Below are 14,553 nucleotides of genomic sequence, written 5' to 3'. Positions count from 1 at the left end.
AAGGTTATGATTGGACAAAGTTCTTACAACTGTTAGAAACTAATTACTGTGCATTGAAAGCAAAGAATCAATTCTTACCTGTTTTTTTGAAACTGGCTGTACACATTTGATGTCACCACTATTATTGTTGCTCCACTATTTCTAGCCTGCACTGGTGTCTCAGCAAAAGCATGCAAACTGAGTCATCAGCATGGTCATGTTAGCTGCAATTTTTTTTTTTTTTTTTTTTTGTCTTCTTTCGTTGTGTATGAATTATTTTATTACAATAAAATTGCTAAACCTTCATTCTACGAATGGCAATATCAAAAAAGAACCGATATCAATGGAAGAATATGTAAGGGAATTGAAATCAATAATTATTTTTATAGAGTCTGATTATGTCCCACATGAAAAGAACTGGAAGTGGTAAGATAAAATTTCTATTATACTGAGTGTCTAAATTTCATTTTTCATTAAAAAAAAATTTTATTTTTATATGCTTTTTTTTTATAAATAGATGATAGATGATTTAAAAAGCCAAGCTATCTTAATTTATTTTTTGTGCTAATTTTCCTTAAGTCTGTCAAATATTAAGATTAGCATCACTGAGTTACTGCTCATGTAAAAATATATAACTCAGATATAGCGCACTTACAGATCCCCAAAATCTCAGCATTGCATGTGTCAATAAGAAGATGCCATTCAATGATTTAGAGCTGCTTCTTAGATCTTGTGTTAAACTTGTAGGTTGCTTCCTTTGTACACAGAAGCCAAAGCATTCTAGCATGCAAAACTTATGGTCTATATGCTCCAGGACCAGTTAAGGGCTTGTATCAAAATATATGCTTAGATAAAGAGATAATTTTTGTAACTAAGACAGATTTTTATTTGGAATCTATTCACACCATTATCTTTCGTACTAGAAGAATGAAGTAACTTAGGGGAAAAAAAAAAAGTCTGTTTTGTCTCTAGAGCAAGGTTTCCGGATAATAAAATAAAACCTTAGTCCACCCATAGGTTCATAACTTTTTTTTTTTTTTCATGAAATCACAAAAACTCATTTGTCTAGGACAGGCTATCTGAGCCTTACACATCATCGTTATGCATCTCAGCTTAATCTTCAGATGTATCCTATAATAGCTAATATTTATAGTTTTTAACTATCAAGGGACCCTGTAACCCCTAGAGAGTGCATCCCCTGGGTGGCGGATAGGGGAGCCCATCGTGTGTGTGTGTGTGTGTGTGTGTATATATATATATATATATATATATATATATGGTGGGGTGGTCCGAATATACTGAATAAGGACTCGTGGACCAAGGGGCCATAAGGGGCAATCATCTTGATTGTAAGGGAAGCGGCACTCCCATGGACCCCTAGCTGGATCTATCCTCTCCTTCTACTTTGAGGAAGACCCACTTACTTTAATCTTTCCTATAAGGCCTTATCAGCCAACTCTTCTTACTTTATGACCCTTGTGCTATTAGAGTACTCGAGGGCCATGGGGTCATTTCATTTCTGGCCTTACAACTATGTCCTCTCTATAAACCATACTATATTTCTTATATAATCTACCCTATTCTACCCCCTTCAATATACCCTATTCCTCCTATGGGTTTAAATTTAGAAGAAGGCTAGTTCAGAAGCCTTAAGGTAGCAGCCTAGCCACTGAACTATTCCATCGTCAGGCTAGTCCCCTGACATGGAGAACATAATCCTACTTGTAAGCTGACAGAAAAAGATAATCGGATTGAATCTATGGGAAACGACCCTGGAATGGAAAAGGGAAAACGAAAATGGAAACGACAAAATATAATACACATAGCAAACTGGAATGTAAGAGGAATAGCATATAAAGAAATAGAATTAGACCAGTTATTAAATGAAAGAAATTTTAAAATAGCAGTAATCACTGAAACAAAAAAGAAATTAAAAGGAACTATGAGAACTGAAAATTTTAATGTGACATACAGTGGAGTCGACAGAGACCAAAGAGCACAAGCAGGAGTCATGATTTGGATTCATAACTCCCTTTCAAAACAGTTAAAACATTATAAATTATGGAATGAAAGAATAATAGAAGCTAGAATAAAAATAGATAGAGGCTATTTAACAATAATTGGTTTATATGCCCTAGAAGAAGAAGAGAACAGGATAATATTGATTTTTATAATCAGCTACAAAACATATATAATAAAATAAATAAAAATGATTACATAATTTTAGCAGGAGACTTAAATGCAAGAATTGGAAACACGAAAATTAATAATAATATAGGAATACATGGAGAACGCACTCTAAACAGAAATGGTAAAAAATTGATTGACTTTGTAGTTTATAATAACCTAAAAATAATGAATTCCTTCTATAAACATAAAGACATACATAAATATACTTAGGCAGCAAGAAGATGGAAATCAATATTAGATTACTTAAATGAAAAGACATCAAAATTTTCACTAGATGTTAGAGTTCACAGAGGATATGAAATAAGCAGTGACCACTTCCTTGTTAAAATAAAATTAAGATTACCACCTAAATGGCTACAAGTAACAAGAACAGAAAGAAAAATTGAAACATTTGTTTATAAAACTAGACTATTGAATGACACAAATGTACAATGGCTATATGAACAAAGAATTAACCAATATCTAAATAAAATAAAACAAAATGAAGAAATAGAAATAGAATGGCTTAATATAAAAACAATACTAAATGCAGCAGCAAAGGAAAGCTTAGAAAAGACCAAAAAATTCAATAAAAGAAAAAACTGAAGATCTGGGATGATACAATCAAAGAAATAATCAAAAAGAAAAAGAAGCCTATCACAAATGGTTAAGCAGTAAAAGATTAGAAGATGAAATAGAATATAAAAGAATAAGAGCCAAAGCTAAAAGAGAAGTTAGAAAAAGACATAGAGAATCATGGAATAAATTTGTTTCTAATCTAGAACATGATTTATATAAAATAAGAACCAATGTATATAAGATTTTGAAACACCTAAATGCAGATTCCAAAGAAAACAAAATTAAACACTGAATTGAAATTAGAAGAATTTCTAAATTACTACACAGAACTGTGGACAGACAAATATTTTAAAAAAGACAACAGGCAAACAATTAACGAAAATGAAAAGGAAATAACTGAAGAAGAATTAGAAATCAGCCTGAAAGAAACAAGAAACAGAAAATCACCTGGAGAAGATAAACTAGGTTCAGAACTATATACAGGGTGTTCGGGATAAATTTGACAGTTTCGTAAGGAAAAAGAAAATCTTTGTATCTATTAAATTTAATGAATTGACAAAAAAACATTACAGGCAGAGTTAATTACAATACTATCAACAAGATTTACTCAAAATAACCACCATTAGCATCGATCACAGCTTCAATTCTGCTTCGGAACCTCGAACAAGCTGATGCTACAGTCTCCCTGGGAAGGGCCGCAAAAACTGTTTTAATTTTATCCATTAACTGGGCTTTTGTATTACTGGAAGTGCGATTGGTGTCTTTTTCAACTGCGCCCCATACAAAATAATCCATGGGGTTAAGGTCTGGGGAGTTTGGAGGCCAAACATTTGGACTGGTGAAGTCGTAGAAATTTTCAGACAACCATTTTTGACTTTTCCCAGAGGTGTGGCAAGGGACCGAATCCTGCTGCCATACATACGGCCTACCATTGGCTACCCTTGGTATCCAGGGCTTGACTACAGTTAGCAACTCCACGAACAAAGCACGAATTCCAATGCCAGGGTTCTTCAACACCTGTTCCTGCAGATTTGCGAGGAATTCTGCTGTACGAACGCAATCAGATCGTCTGCTAGGGATCTTTCTTCTTGCTACATCCTCGTAGTCACCATTGCAAGTCTCTAGTTCATGCCTGATTGTTTTTACTGTATTCAGGGAGCATTGGGCAGCAGTCGTAATATCCTTATTTTGATGGCGGGCACGAATCATCATGATACAAGTTATTCTCTTCCATGATTCAGGTGGGTTCCAGCTATCCATCCTTTCTGACATCTTGTATATGAATGAAGAAGGGTCCAAACTTTTAAATGAAGAGAAGTGTGTGTTAATACATGTAACTTACGGAAAAATATAATTAATTATAAATATGTCAAATTTATCCCGAACACCCTGTAAATATGCAGGAACAAGATTCAAAGAAAGACTTATTATTCTTAAATAAAATTTACTCAACTATCCCCCCAATAAAATGGAAAAAAGCAATTGTGATTCCTATCTTTAAGAAGGGTAATAGAGATGACCCTAAAAACTATAGAGGTATCAGTATACTAAATTCCTGTTACAAAATATATAGCAGAATCTTAAATAACAAACTAATGAAATATTCCGAAAACTTTATTCTAGAGGTACAGAATGAATTTAGAAAAGGACGATCATGTATAGACCCAGCCTTTTGCCTAAAATTAATAATAGAAAAAAGAAGAGAATACAATTTAGAAACACATATTGCACTTATTGACTTTGAAAAAGCATTTGACAAAGTTAAAAGAAACATATTATTTAACATATTAAAAGAAAGACAAATACCAAATAATATCCTAAAAGCTATCACAAGTATATACGAAAATAATCAAATACAAATGAGATTAAATCACGCGCTATTATATACGAGAGAGATAAACCAAGGGATCCAACAGGGATGTCCCCTCTCAGCAACTCTTTTTAATATCTACTTAAATGAAATAATAATAAAATGGAATAAAAATATACATCAAGGAATTAAACTTTCACCTACAGTTAACTTAAACACTCTCCTCTTTGCAGACGACCAAATAATAATTACAAATTCTGAAGATAACTTACAGAAAGCTATTTTAAATCTAAATGAGATATCCAAAGATTATATTATGATAATATCAACAGAAAAATCAAAAACTATGGTCTTTAAAGGACAAGATCCAGCAAGAACTAAAATAGTAATAGATAACAAGATCTTAGAACAGGTGAATTCATTTAACTACCTAGGATGTATGATCACATATGAAAATGAAAAAGATATAAACGTAAAAATTGCAAAATATTTAAAAATAACAGGTGTAATTAACTCTGTATTTAAACCAAACCTAGTTCAAAAACAAACCAGGCTAAAAGTATACAATACATTAGCCCTACCGGTCTTAATCTATGGAAGCGAAATCTGGACAATAAAACAAAAAGACAAAGATTAACAACAGCAGAAATGAAGTTTATGAATAAAACTGCAAAGTATACCCTATTTGATTACAAAAGAAACGAAGATATTATGAAAATTAAACCAAGAACCAGTAATAGAAAAAATTAAAATATATAAACATAAATGGATGGAACATGTTCAAAGAATGAAAACAGAAAGATTGCCAAAACAAGCCTTAAAGTACAAGCCATTAGGAAAAAGAAAACCAGGACGTCCTCTTAAACGATTCAACGATGACTTCTAAGGCCGGAACAGGCCATGCTAGGCCTAAATCCTTGATACGTATGATGATGATGAACTAGTTTCGCTCTGAACAGTATTTTCTGTATTAATATATTCGATTAACAGAATCAAAATGTTTTAGGTTAATATTATGCCAGTTATTTGAGCTGAATATAAGTTTGTAGAGCAGATGCTTATCCATTGCTGGTCAAACCCAGAAGTAAAATTTAGTCAGTTAAAATAGCCTTGTTATCCTTAAGAGCAGTGGTGTAGCTAGAGCTTTTGCTGCCCAGTAAAGTTTGGTCCCTAAGTTTGCCACCCCTCTCAATATACGACAAAAATACTACAAAAAGTCAAAACGACGTATAGGGAAATAAATTAAAACACTGTTTATTTTTGAACTAAAACCTTAATTTCAACAATCTAAAATGTTATTTTTCTTGCTTTTCTTTTAGCAAAATCGATGACATTTTTCGAAGTCTATTTCATAGTAAAGTAGGTAATTCATAATCAATTTTAATTTAGAAACACTTACAGCAATTATGAGGAAAATTTGCAGTAGTATTACAATATTTGGAAATGAGTTCTCGAGACTATTTTAGAATTAACTGCAAAAGTTAATTCTAAAATAGAACCATTTTTGAAAAGTTCAAAGTGCCACCTGGGACGGACCATCCCCTCCCTAGCTACGCCTCTGCTTAAGAGTGATTATTTGTCTAGACCTGGATAATGCAGTGTACTTTATAACAGTCTTGAGTTTTCACTCAGAAAGTGAGACAGAAATGGTATTTACCACACTCTCTTCTTGACCCCCTCCCCTTCCCAAATGATAAAGACAAAATATATATTACCAAAACAATCACTTAATGAACAAGAACTTTTATTAAGTATATTAATTCCTCCTTTTCAATTCAGATATTGCCCATTTTTTGGTTTCTATTTCTTCTTTCAGGTGTGCATATTCTTTCACTAAGTCATCAAAAGTAGAGCTAAGTGATTCATATACCTGGAGACTCTTGGATGTGTCAGCTAGCTCTGTTATTATCTGCTGGTGATCCATTGATAAACGTTCCCTGAAATAAAAATATTTCATTATAGAATAATGCATATATATATACACACACTTTGTAAAAATTTCTGCAAAATAAATCAATGCATACCTTATAATTTTTAATGCAGGCACTGTTTCTGCTGTATATGTCTCCAATAAAATTGAAAGTTCCGTCAGTCTGAAAATTCAAAATTCAGTAATGCATGAAAAACAATATACATTTCATATTTTTACACAGGGTGATGATACTTTGTCATTTATGAAATTAGCTCTAAAAGCAGCTACATTCATCATGTTATTTCTGTATTATGCTACTGTTAATATCATCAGGATACAATAGCATATAGTTAATATGAAATAGGAGGAAGTTCTGAGTATGATAAAAATATGGCAGAAATAGGAAGCAATTTTTTGCAGGATAAAAATGTGTGGTGAAGTTTTGAAAGATTCCAAGTTTAACCAATTCTATATATCAGGTGTGTTCAAAAAAAGACAACCTCCTGCTAGGTGTGCTCACCTAGCAGGAGGTTTTGACAACAAACTTCCATTTGCCCTGTCATGAGCATTAGGAGGACTGTATGAGCTGAACGAAGTGCTATTCATGGTTTAAGCATCAATGGATGAGTCGGTCAAATATCAAGGTGATGTTGGTTGTGTTTTTAGATTTGAAAGGCACTGTCCATTATGAATTTATACCACCCGGTCAGATGGTGAACAAAGAGTTGTATCCGGAAGTTTTAGTGTGTTTGAGGGATGCTGTGCACAGGAAGAGACCTGAATTGTGGGGAAACCAGACTTGGATGTTGCACCACGACAATGTACCAGCTCATACATTGCTCCTCATCTGCAGTTATATGACAAAACATCAGACATCTGTTGTGCCCACCCACCCTATTCTCTGGACTTAGTCCCAGCAGACTTCTTCCTGTTTCCCAAATTTAAAACCACTTTGAAAGGACATTGTTTCCAAACCATAGAAGAGATTCGTGAAAATACAATAAGAGAACTGTGTGCATTCAAGGAAGCGTTCTAACAATTGGTCTTTTTTTGAACATGCCTTGTATGAAGTGGAGACTTAAATATAAATAAATATTATTTAGGAAAATAAAAAAAGTTTGAAAATAAGAACCAGACCTTAGAGGCTGAATTTAAAATCGTGAAAATAACAGACTCAAGCAGGGAAGCTACCTTACATCCCTGCAAACTGCTTCACCATGTAAGGTGAAGCAGTTTGCAGGGATGGAAAAAACAGGCACTCCATAGTTTGGAATTTAATGAAGTAGTCCACGAAAAGAAGAAATTATAATGTTTCTGGATATTAAGTAAGTGCATTTTTCTACATTTCTAATGTAGGAAAATGCTTTTGAGGTCACTAAGGAGGTATAGAGAAAAAGTAGCATCAAAGGAATCAGGAATAAAAAATCTTAAAGTGATACAAAAAAGCTGATTAGGGTATCCTGGATCTTGATGTCTGAAGTAAGTACTCTGAAAAAAAGTACTCAATGAGAATATCCAGAAGAAATGCAATTAGCAGTAAAAGTAGGAAAAAATCACCAAAAATTTTGAAATAAGCAGGACATTATGAAAGTAATGCTACTTTTATTTCTTTATTATTATTCCCCCCCCCCCCCCCGGAAATTGAACAGTGGCTTTTACAGGATTAATTCTTCATGTTTCACGAGCATTCTGTCAGTTTTCAAGTCTCCATCATTATCTATATACTTTTGCCATTGATGAGTGAAACAATGTACGTCCACCCCATAAACGTTTTCACTCAGGGGTCAAGCTCTTCACAACCAGCTTGCTCCTTGCCACCTGCAAAATCATGTCCCCAGAAGGGTGCCAGATCTGGGCTATGAACAAGATGAGGAAGAATAATATCCAGCCAAATGTTGCATATGCATCCATTGTGCTTAAACTGATAAGGGACTGGGTGTTATCAGAAGGATATCATTCATGTTTCTTGTTGGCTAAACTGTGCTGACATCAAGTGTCACCTCTATACACATTTTTCAAATAAGTATGACTTTTTGCTACTCACATATTCTATAGTAAGGAATTAAATCACCACTCTTTGCTTCATGTGTGCATCTACAGCAGCTAATTCTGAATTACTTGTGTGCTGCACTCATGTGACCAAATGCAGCAGCACTCACAGTGGTGGAAACAGACAACTATCCACTCAGTGACATGTGGATGGTAGTAGATGTTGAAAGTTTATTTTTCACTTGGTTAGACTATAATAAATTTAGTTTAATCCTTTATCCAAGCGTGAGCAAACAAAATTTGCACCTGAAAGTATCTTCAGGACTGGGGTAAGGTGGTACAACACCGGGCAACTCGTTGCAAAGGTGGAGCAAGCTTACATCACTCCTATCTCTAAGTTTGCTCCACCTTTGCAACAAGTTGCCCGGTGTTGTACCACCTTACCCCAGTCCTGAAGATACTTTCAGGCACAAATTTTGTTTGCTCACACTTGGATAAAGGATTAAACTAAATTTATTATAGTCTAACCAAGTGAAAAATAAACTTTCAACATCTTTCTCTAAATCCAGAGTAATATAATAAAAAGGTGCACACTGTTTAGCAACTCCTATAGGCAGAGATGACCTTGCTATTGCTTCTGCCTAGTATCTCCACTTGGGCCTGGCTCCCACTGAAGAGACCTCAATAAAGGTCGAAACTAGTCTGGGTAGTGGCCCTTACCTTAATGCATAACATTATACATATCTGCAAGGAGATGTGTTTTGCATTATGTGAGATACTGAGATAGGAGTGATGTAAGCTTGCTCCACCTCTGCAACGAGTTTCCCGGTGTTGTACCACCTTACCCCAGTCCTGAAGATACTTTCAGGCGCAAACTTTGTTTGCTCACACTTGGATAAAGGATTAAACTAAATTTATTATGTGGATGGTAGTAGTCTTTGTTTCTCAAAAAGCTTTCTGCTGCACTCATTCATATCCAAATAAAAAATAAATAGGAGGTAATGTTGTGCCACTCCTTATATATACATATATATGTTTCACATGGACAATATTACATAATTAAAAAAAAAGAAAAGAAAAAAACTTGTGAAGTGAAAACTGAATTGCCAAATCTAGATTTTTACTTCATAACAAATGGGTGAGAAATCAAGAAAATCTAATAAGGATTTCTATTTAATCTTTATTGATCTTAGGTATATGATAAAGTACCATGAGAAAGTCTGTGTCATGTAAACAGAAACTTATACAAACTTATCTCTGGCTCTGTACAATTTCATTGCAAACTAGAAAATCTAGTTTGGAAATTTTAGAAATGATGTACAGTTAATGCTAATTCAAATATTAACATCGCCGGCCTGGTTGGCTGGTTAGCGTATCTGCTCTCCAGCCAAAAGGCTGTGGGTTCAAATCCCACCGTGGGCATGGATGTTTGCGATTGTCTGTGGAAATATCAGTGGTGGTGGACAGGAGATGGCATTGGTGTAGTTGCAGTTGGTGGATTGAGTAGTGGAGACAGAGTTGTAGAGTAGGTGCCCTCCCTCAATGAGTTCTTGGACTCTGTGGCAGTGTCACATAATAATAATAATAATAATATGGGGATTTTATTTATATATATATACAGGTATCCCTTGCTTAATGCAGGATCTGATTAATGCAGAGAAATTAATTGCGACAATCCCTTTATATACGTAGCAAGAGTTTTAATTAACGCGCCTTTAAATTTACCAAGCAAAAATATTCAAGACTTGAGGAATGTTTCCTGGCCGAAAGAAAGTCATGAGCATAATGACTTCATGCTCACGACTTTCGGCTCACGAAAACCCAAGGACTTTAAAAGGATGTAACAAGAACTCTTTACCTGTAATTTGGTGGGTGAATCAGAAGGCTTGGGTTACTCAAAACTTATTTGAACATTGGTTTAACTATTATTTTTGTCAGGCAGTTGAAGCTTATTGCAAAAGACATTCTCAAAGGCAGTAGAAACAACAATGGGAGAAATGCGATTACGCTCCAAGAATTTTGGAAAAATTTTAACATTAAACACGCAATTGAAAACATTCATGACTCATGGGTGCAAGTGTCTTCCAGCTGCATGAGAGCTGTTTGGAAAAACCTTTTGCCAGAATGTGCTAATGACTTAGGTGGTTTTCAGAATCCTGTGAACAATGTGGTTGAAGAAATTGTTGCAATTGGTGAAGACCTTGGTTTTGATGGTGTTGATGCAGATGTTAAAGAATTATTGGATTCAAATTCAAAAGATTTCAGTGATAACGATCTTCTTGAAATTGAACAACAACGTGCATGTGAAGACAACGAACAAATGGAATGGGAAGATATGATTCCAAAGCAGATAACAATCAAAGAACTGGATGGAATATTTTGCAGTTTAGAATTGCTTAAGCAGCAAGGAATGGATATGGATCCAGATGTTAATCGAAGAATGCTTCTTTGCCAAGATCTAGAGAGTCATTTTGCTTATTATTGTAGAATTTATGCTGATAGGAAAAAAAACTAAAAACTGTTCAAATGACTCTTGATAAATAAATCTACTCTGTCTGAAATAATTACTGTGATAAATTTGGTATGAAAATCAGCAATAAAAAAAATGAAGAGTGCATAAAAATATTAACATCATTCTTAGTAATGAATCTAGAGAAAGGGTACACATTCTAGTTTTTTTAAACCCAATTTTTAGTAGAATCATGGAACATTTCAGTCTAGCACAGTGGAGGAACCAAATGAATAAATTTCTATGAAAATCAACCAAATACTAAACTAGTTGTATAGAAGGGAGTTGTGTTCAAATTATTAACATTTGGATTCGAGAGTTCTGAGGATAATCAGGTATATAAACAAAAATTGATAAGGTTATTTAAATAGATGAAAAATTTGAAACAGATATTCTAATTGAAGTAAAAATTATTATTATTTATACAAGTACTCCATGTCAAAGACTCATCGTGGGAGACTCATACATCTCCTTAAACTTATTTACTGTTGAGGCACTCACAACCACTTCTGACAATCAATTCCACTCATTCATAATGCTACAAGTCAAGAACATGGTCTGCACACCCCTACTAACCACTTTTAGATAATTTCCAAGTGTGACCCCTTGTTCTCCCCCTACTACTCATGTATTGAAAAATTTCTTTTGTGTCAATCTTATAGAATCCCTGTAGTAACTTATACAATTCTATCATATCCTCTCTCTGCTTGTCAGATAAACTGTAACCCACATACCTTCAATCTACCCCTTACAGAGATCATTCCTTCCTGTGACTAAATCTGTGCACAGTAGTCAACATGTAGCCAAATCACAGCCTTCTAAAGAATGATAATAACCTTCATATCTTTACTTGTCAATGTGTTCTTCAACATCTAAGTAACCCTCTGAGCTATTTTGCCAAACCTTGCAATCTCCTTTGAATTTCAAATCTCTCTCCACCATCATCCCTAGCCTCATCAATTTCCTGTAATCTAGTACAATTAATATGATAGAGTATGTAATCTTTTCATCCTCAAGTGCAATACCTTACATTTTGCAACATTAAATTGACAACTTTTGCCCACACTACCCATTTAAATCATCCTGCAAGATATTTACTTCACCTTAATTAACTATTGCATTCCTAAGCTTTGCATCATCAGCAAACAACTGAATCTCTCCCCCTCAAATCTTCTGCTATATCATTAACACTTTGAGTCCTATCGATTAAATATACATCAATATGTATATATATATACCTTAATACAGAAGGTCTAGGACTCAAAGTGTTAATGTACAAATAAAATGGTGGTAGTCTTAGTACAGAGCCTTGGGGCACTCCACTAGTCACTCTCATTCTCCTTGATTCCACTCCACCAGTCTCACATTCATTCCCATTTTCTCCAACTTATGCAATAGTTTTCCACACAATGTTATGTCAAATGCCTTTGCAAAGTCCAGCGGTATCATGGTGTAGCCATTTCCTTTATCTAATTTCGGTGTCACCTTATTATAAAATGTGAATAAATTACTGAGTCAGGACCTACCTTTTACAAAGCCATGCTGCCCCCCCCCCCCCATAGATCATCATAATCTTATTCACCCATTTCTGAATTTTTACTTTTAATCAACTTTTCCAATACTTTAACCACCACTCCAGAGAAATACTAACTGGTCTGTAATTTGCTGTCTGTCTTGAAGCCACTTACCCTCTCTTGGAACCTTACCAGAGCTGAGACTTAGATCAAACAACTTCATCAGAGGCACTGCCATTTCACTTGCACACTCATAGCACACGAGCTGACAACATACTATCCAGCCCACTGCTGTATTCACATTGACATTTTTTCGATATACTGAGTACCTCCAGTTCATCTACCTCAATTCTCACATCAGTAACTGCAAAGTCATCACCTGGATGATATACCCTTGCAAAGTGATCACTCAGTAACTGAACTATTTCTTCTGCTTCTGTCACTTTCTTACCATCAGCAATGAGTATGGCAGGAAAATGACATGAAAGATGAGAAGAAGATCAAGGTACTTGCATATTTGTACATTAAGAGTGCTTTTGCAGAGTAAAATGTAAGAGTTGATTAAATCCAAAACCAATTTGGAAGAAAACTGCTAAAAACTAGTCGTGGTAAATTATTAATCATGTGGGGCAATCATAATATCTGATACATCTTTTGGTTATACATTAGAAAATCCTAATGTCAATATAAAATTTCATGCTTTGCAAATTCAGCACCATCTTTCCCCATCCCTTTCTGACATGGTCAAGAAAAAAAATGGGGAATAAAAATTGCTAAAGAATAATATGTGGGTATGTGCATGCACACCCAATTTTTTTAAACAAAAGTATCCTAAATCAGTATACATCATTTAGAGGAGAATTCATGAATCAAATGTGAACGTGCCAGTTCCCCCCCCCCCCCCATATAATCATCATCAAATTCCTGATATATACCCTCAATGGGTGTACGTAATAAGATAGTACTACATGAAGAACTTACATCATCACTAACTTCCTATCTACAATTTTCCTCCAAATCAGTCTGTTACCTGTCAAGAACTCCAACATTATCAGATCTTATATTTCTATCTTCTAAGGCACTTTTTACTGTATCAGTCCACCTATATCTTGGTCTTCCTCTGAGTCTTCTTCCTGGCAGAAAACACTTCTTTTGCTAACCTTTCCTCACCCATTCTGTTTAAGTGACCATACCATCTGAGATTAGCTCTGCTAATGCATTCCTGGATGCTGACAATGTCAAGTTCTTTCCTAATATCCATATTTTTAATATGATATTGCCATTGATGCCATCTGTTCATGACACTAATCTTTCTAAGGACTCTCATATCTGTGGTCTGTAGTCTTTGGTCAAGTGTTCTACTTCTAACCCAGATCTCAGATCCATATATTAAAATTGGCTTGAACACTGTCTTGTATGCAACTAATTTAGTGTTTTGGCTAATTTCTCTCATTCCATATAACTTTATTCAGTTGACTTCCTGCCATGCCAGCTTTGTTGATCTTTTGTATATTTCCATATTTAAATTACCATCTTCACTAAAAATTGTGCCTAAGTAACTGAAACGTTTTACTTGTTCTATAGGTTCTCAATTCACAATGCAGTTAATATTTTCAATGTTTTTGCCTATTTTCATTGTTTTTGTCTTTTTAATGTTGACCTTCTTACCATATCTATTACAACAGTTATTCATATTAGTCAGGGAATCTTGCAGACTTGTAGCGGATTTATTTAGAAATATAACATCATCCGCATAAAGCAAAGAGCTGAGATTAGCATCTCCAATTTTGGTATCAGGGCTCTTGCTAGTTTTTAATAAACAGCTGTATATATGTATTCAAAAAAAACAACATCCAGACATGTGAGAAATGTTTTTGTATATGCAGAGTAGCCACTTTAACGAAACAGAAAGACAGGCCTAATAATTTTGAAAATAAAGGATAAGGAGAAAAAATTACCTTATTTTATTAATCAGTGCATCAGTTTTGGCTATTAAGAACTGTGCAACAGCACTGTCATGCTCTGCTTTTGCCTTTAAACGATGTTCTTCCAATAGGTTGGCCAGAAGTTTTATTGCATCCAACATAGCCTA

General features: G+C 34.4%; 1 protein-coding gene across 4 annotated transcripts in view; it reads right to left on the bottom strand.

The window, feature by feature from the left end:
• Positions 1-6,264: 6,264 nt before the first annotated feature.
• The window catches only part of LOC150097019 (HAUS augmin-like complex subunit 4), a 109,774-nt gene continuing 101,485 nt past the window's right edge, over positions 6,265-14,553 (bottom strand). For 2 of the 4 annotated variants that reach the window (XM_090408503.1, XM_090408501.1), the window contains exons 7-8: positions 14,420-14,550; positions 6,265-6,630 (exon numbers count right to left, since the gene is read on the bottom strand). In XM_090408503.1, coding sequence (XP_090264629.1) covers positions 6,294-6,630; positions 14,420-14,550 — 468 coding nt within the window. In that variant the 3' untranslated portion in view covers positions 6,265-6,293. The remainder of the gene's footprint in view (positions 6,631-14,419; positions 14,551-14,553) is intronic. The other 2 variants (XM_090408502.1, XM_090408505.1) reach the window with 2 other exon arrangements.

The sequence above is a fragment of the Typopeltis vanoorti genome, chromosome 18 (assembly GCF_054136105.1).
Source record: "Typopeltis vanoorti isolate ZY-2024b chromosome 18, IOZ_Tvanoo_1.0, whole genome shotgun sequence".
NCBI classification, from domain to species: Eukaryota; Metazoa; Arthropoda; class Arachnida; order Uropygi; family Thelyphonidae; genus Typopeltis; species Typopeltis vanoorti.
The sequence above is the reverse complement of the archived record's forward strand: the minus strand, read 5'-3'. Positions and strand labels throughout refer to the sequence as shown.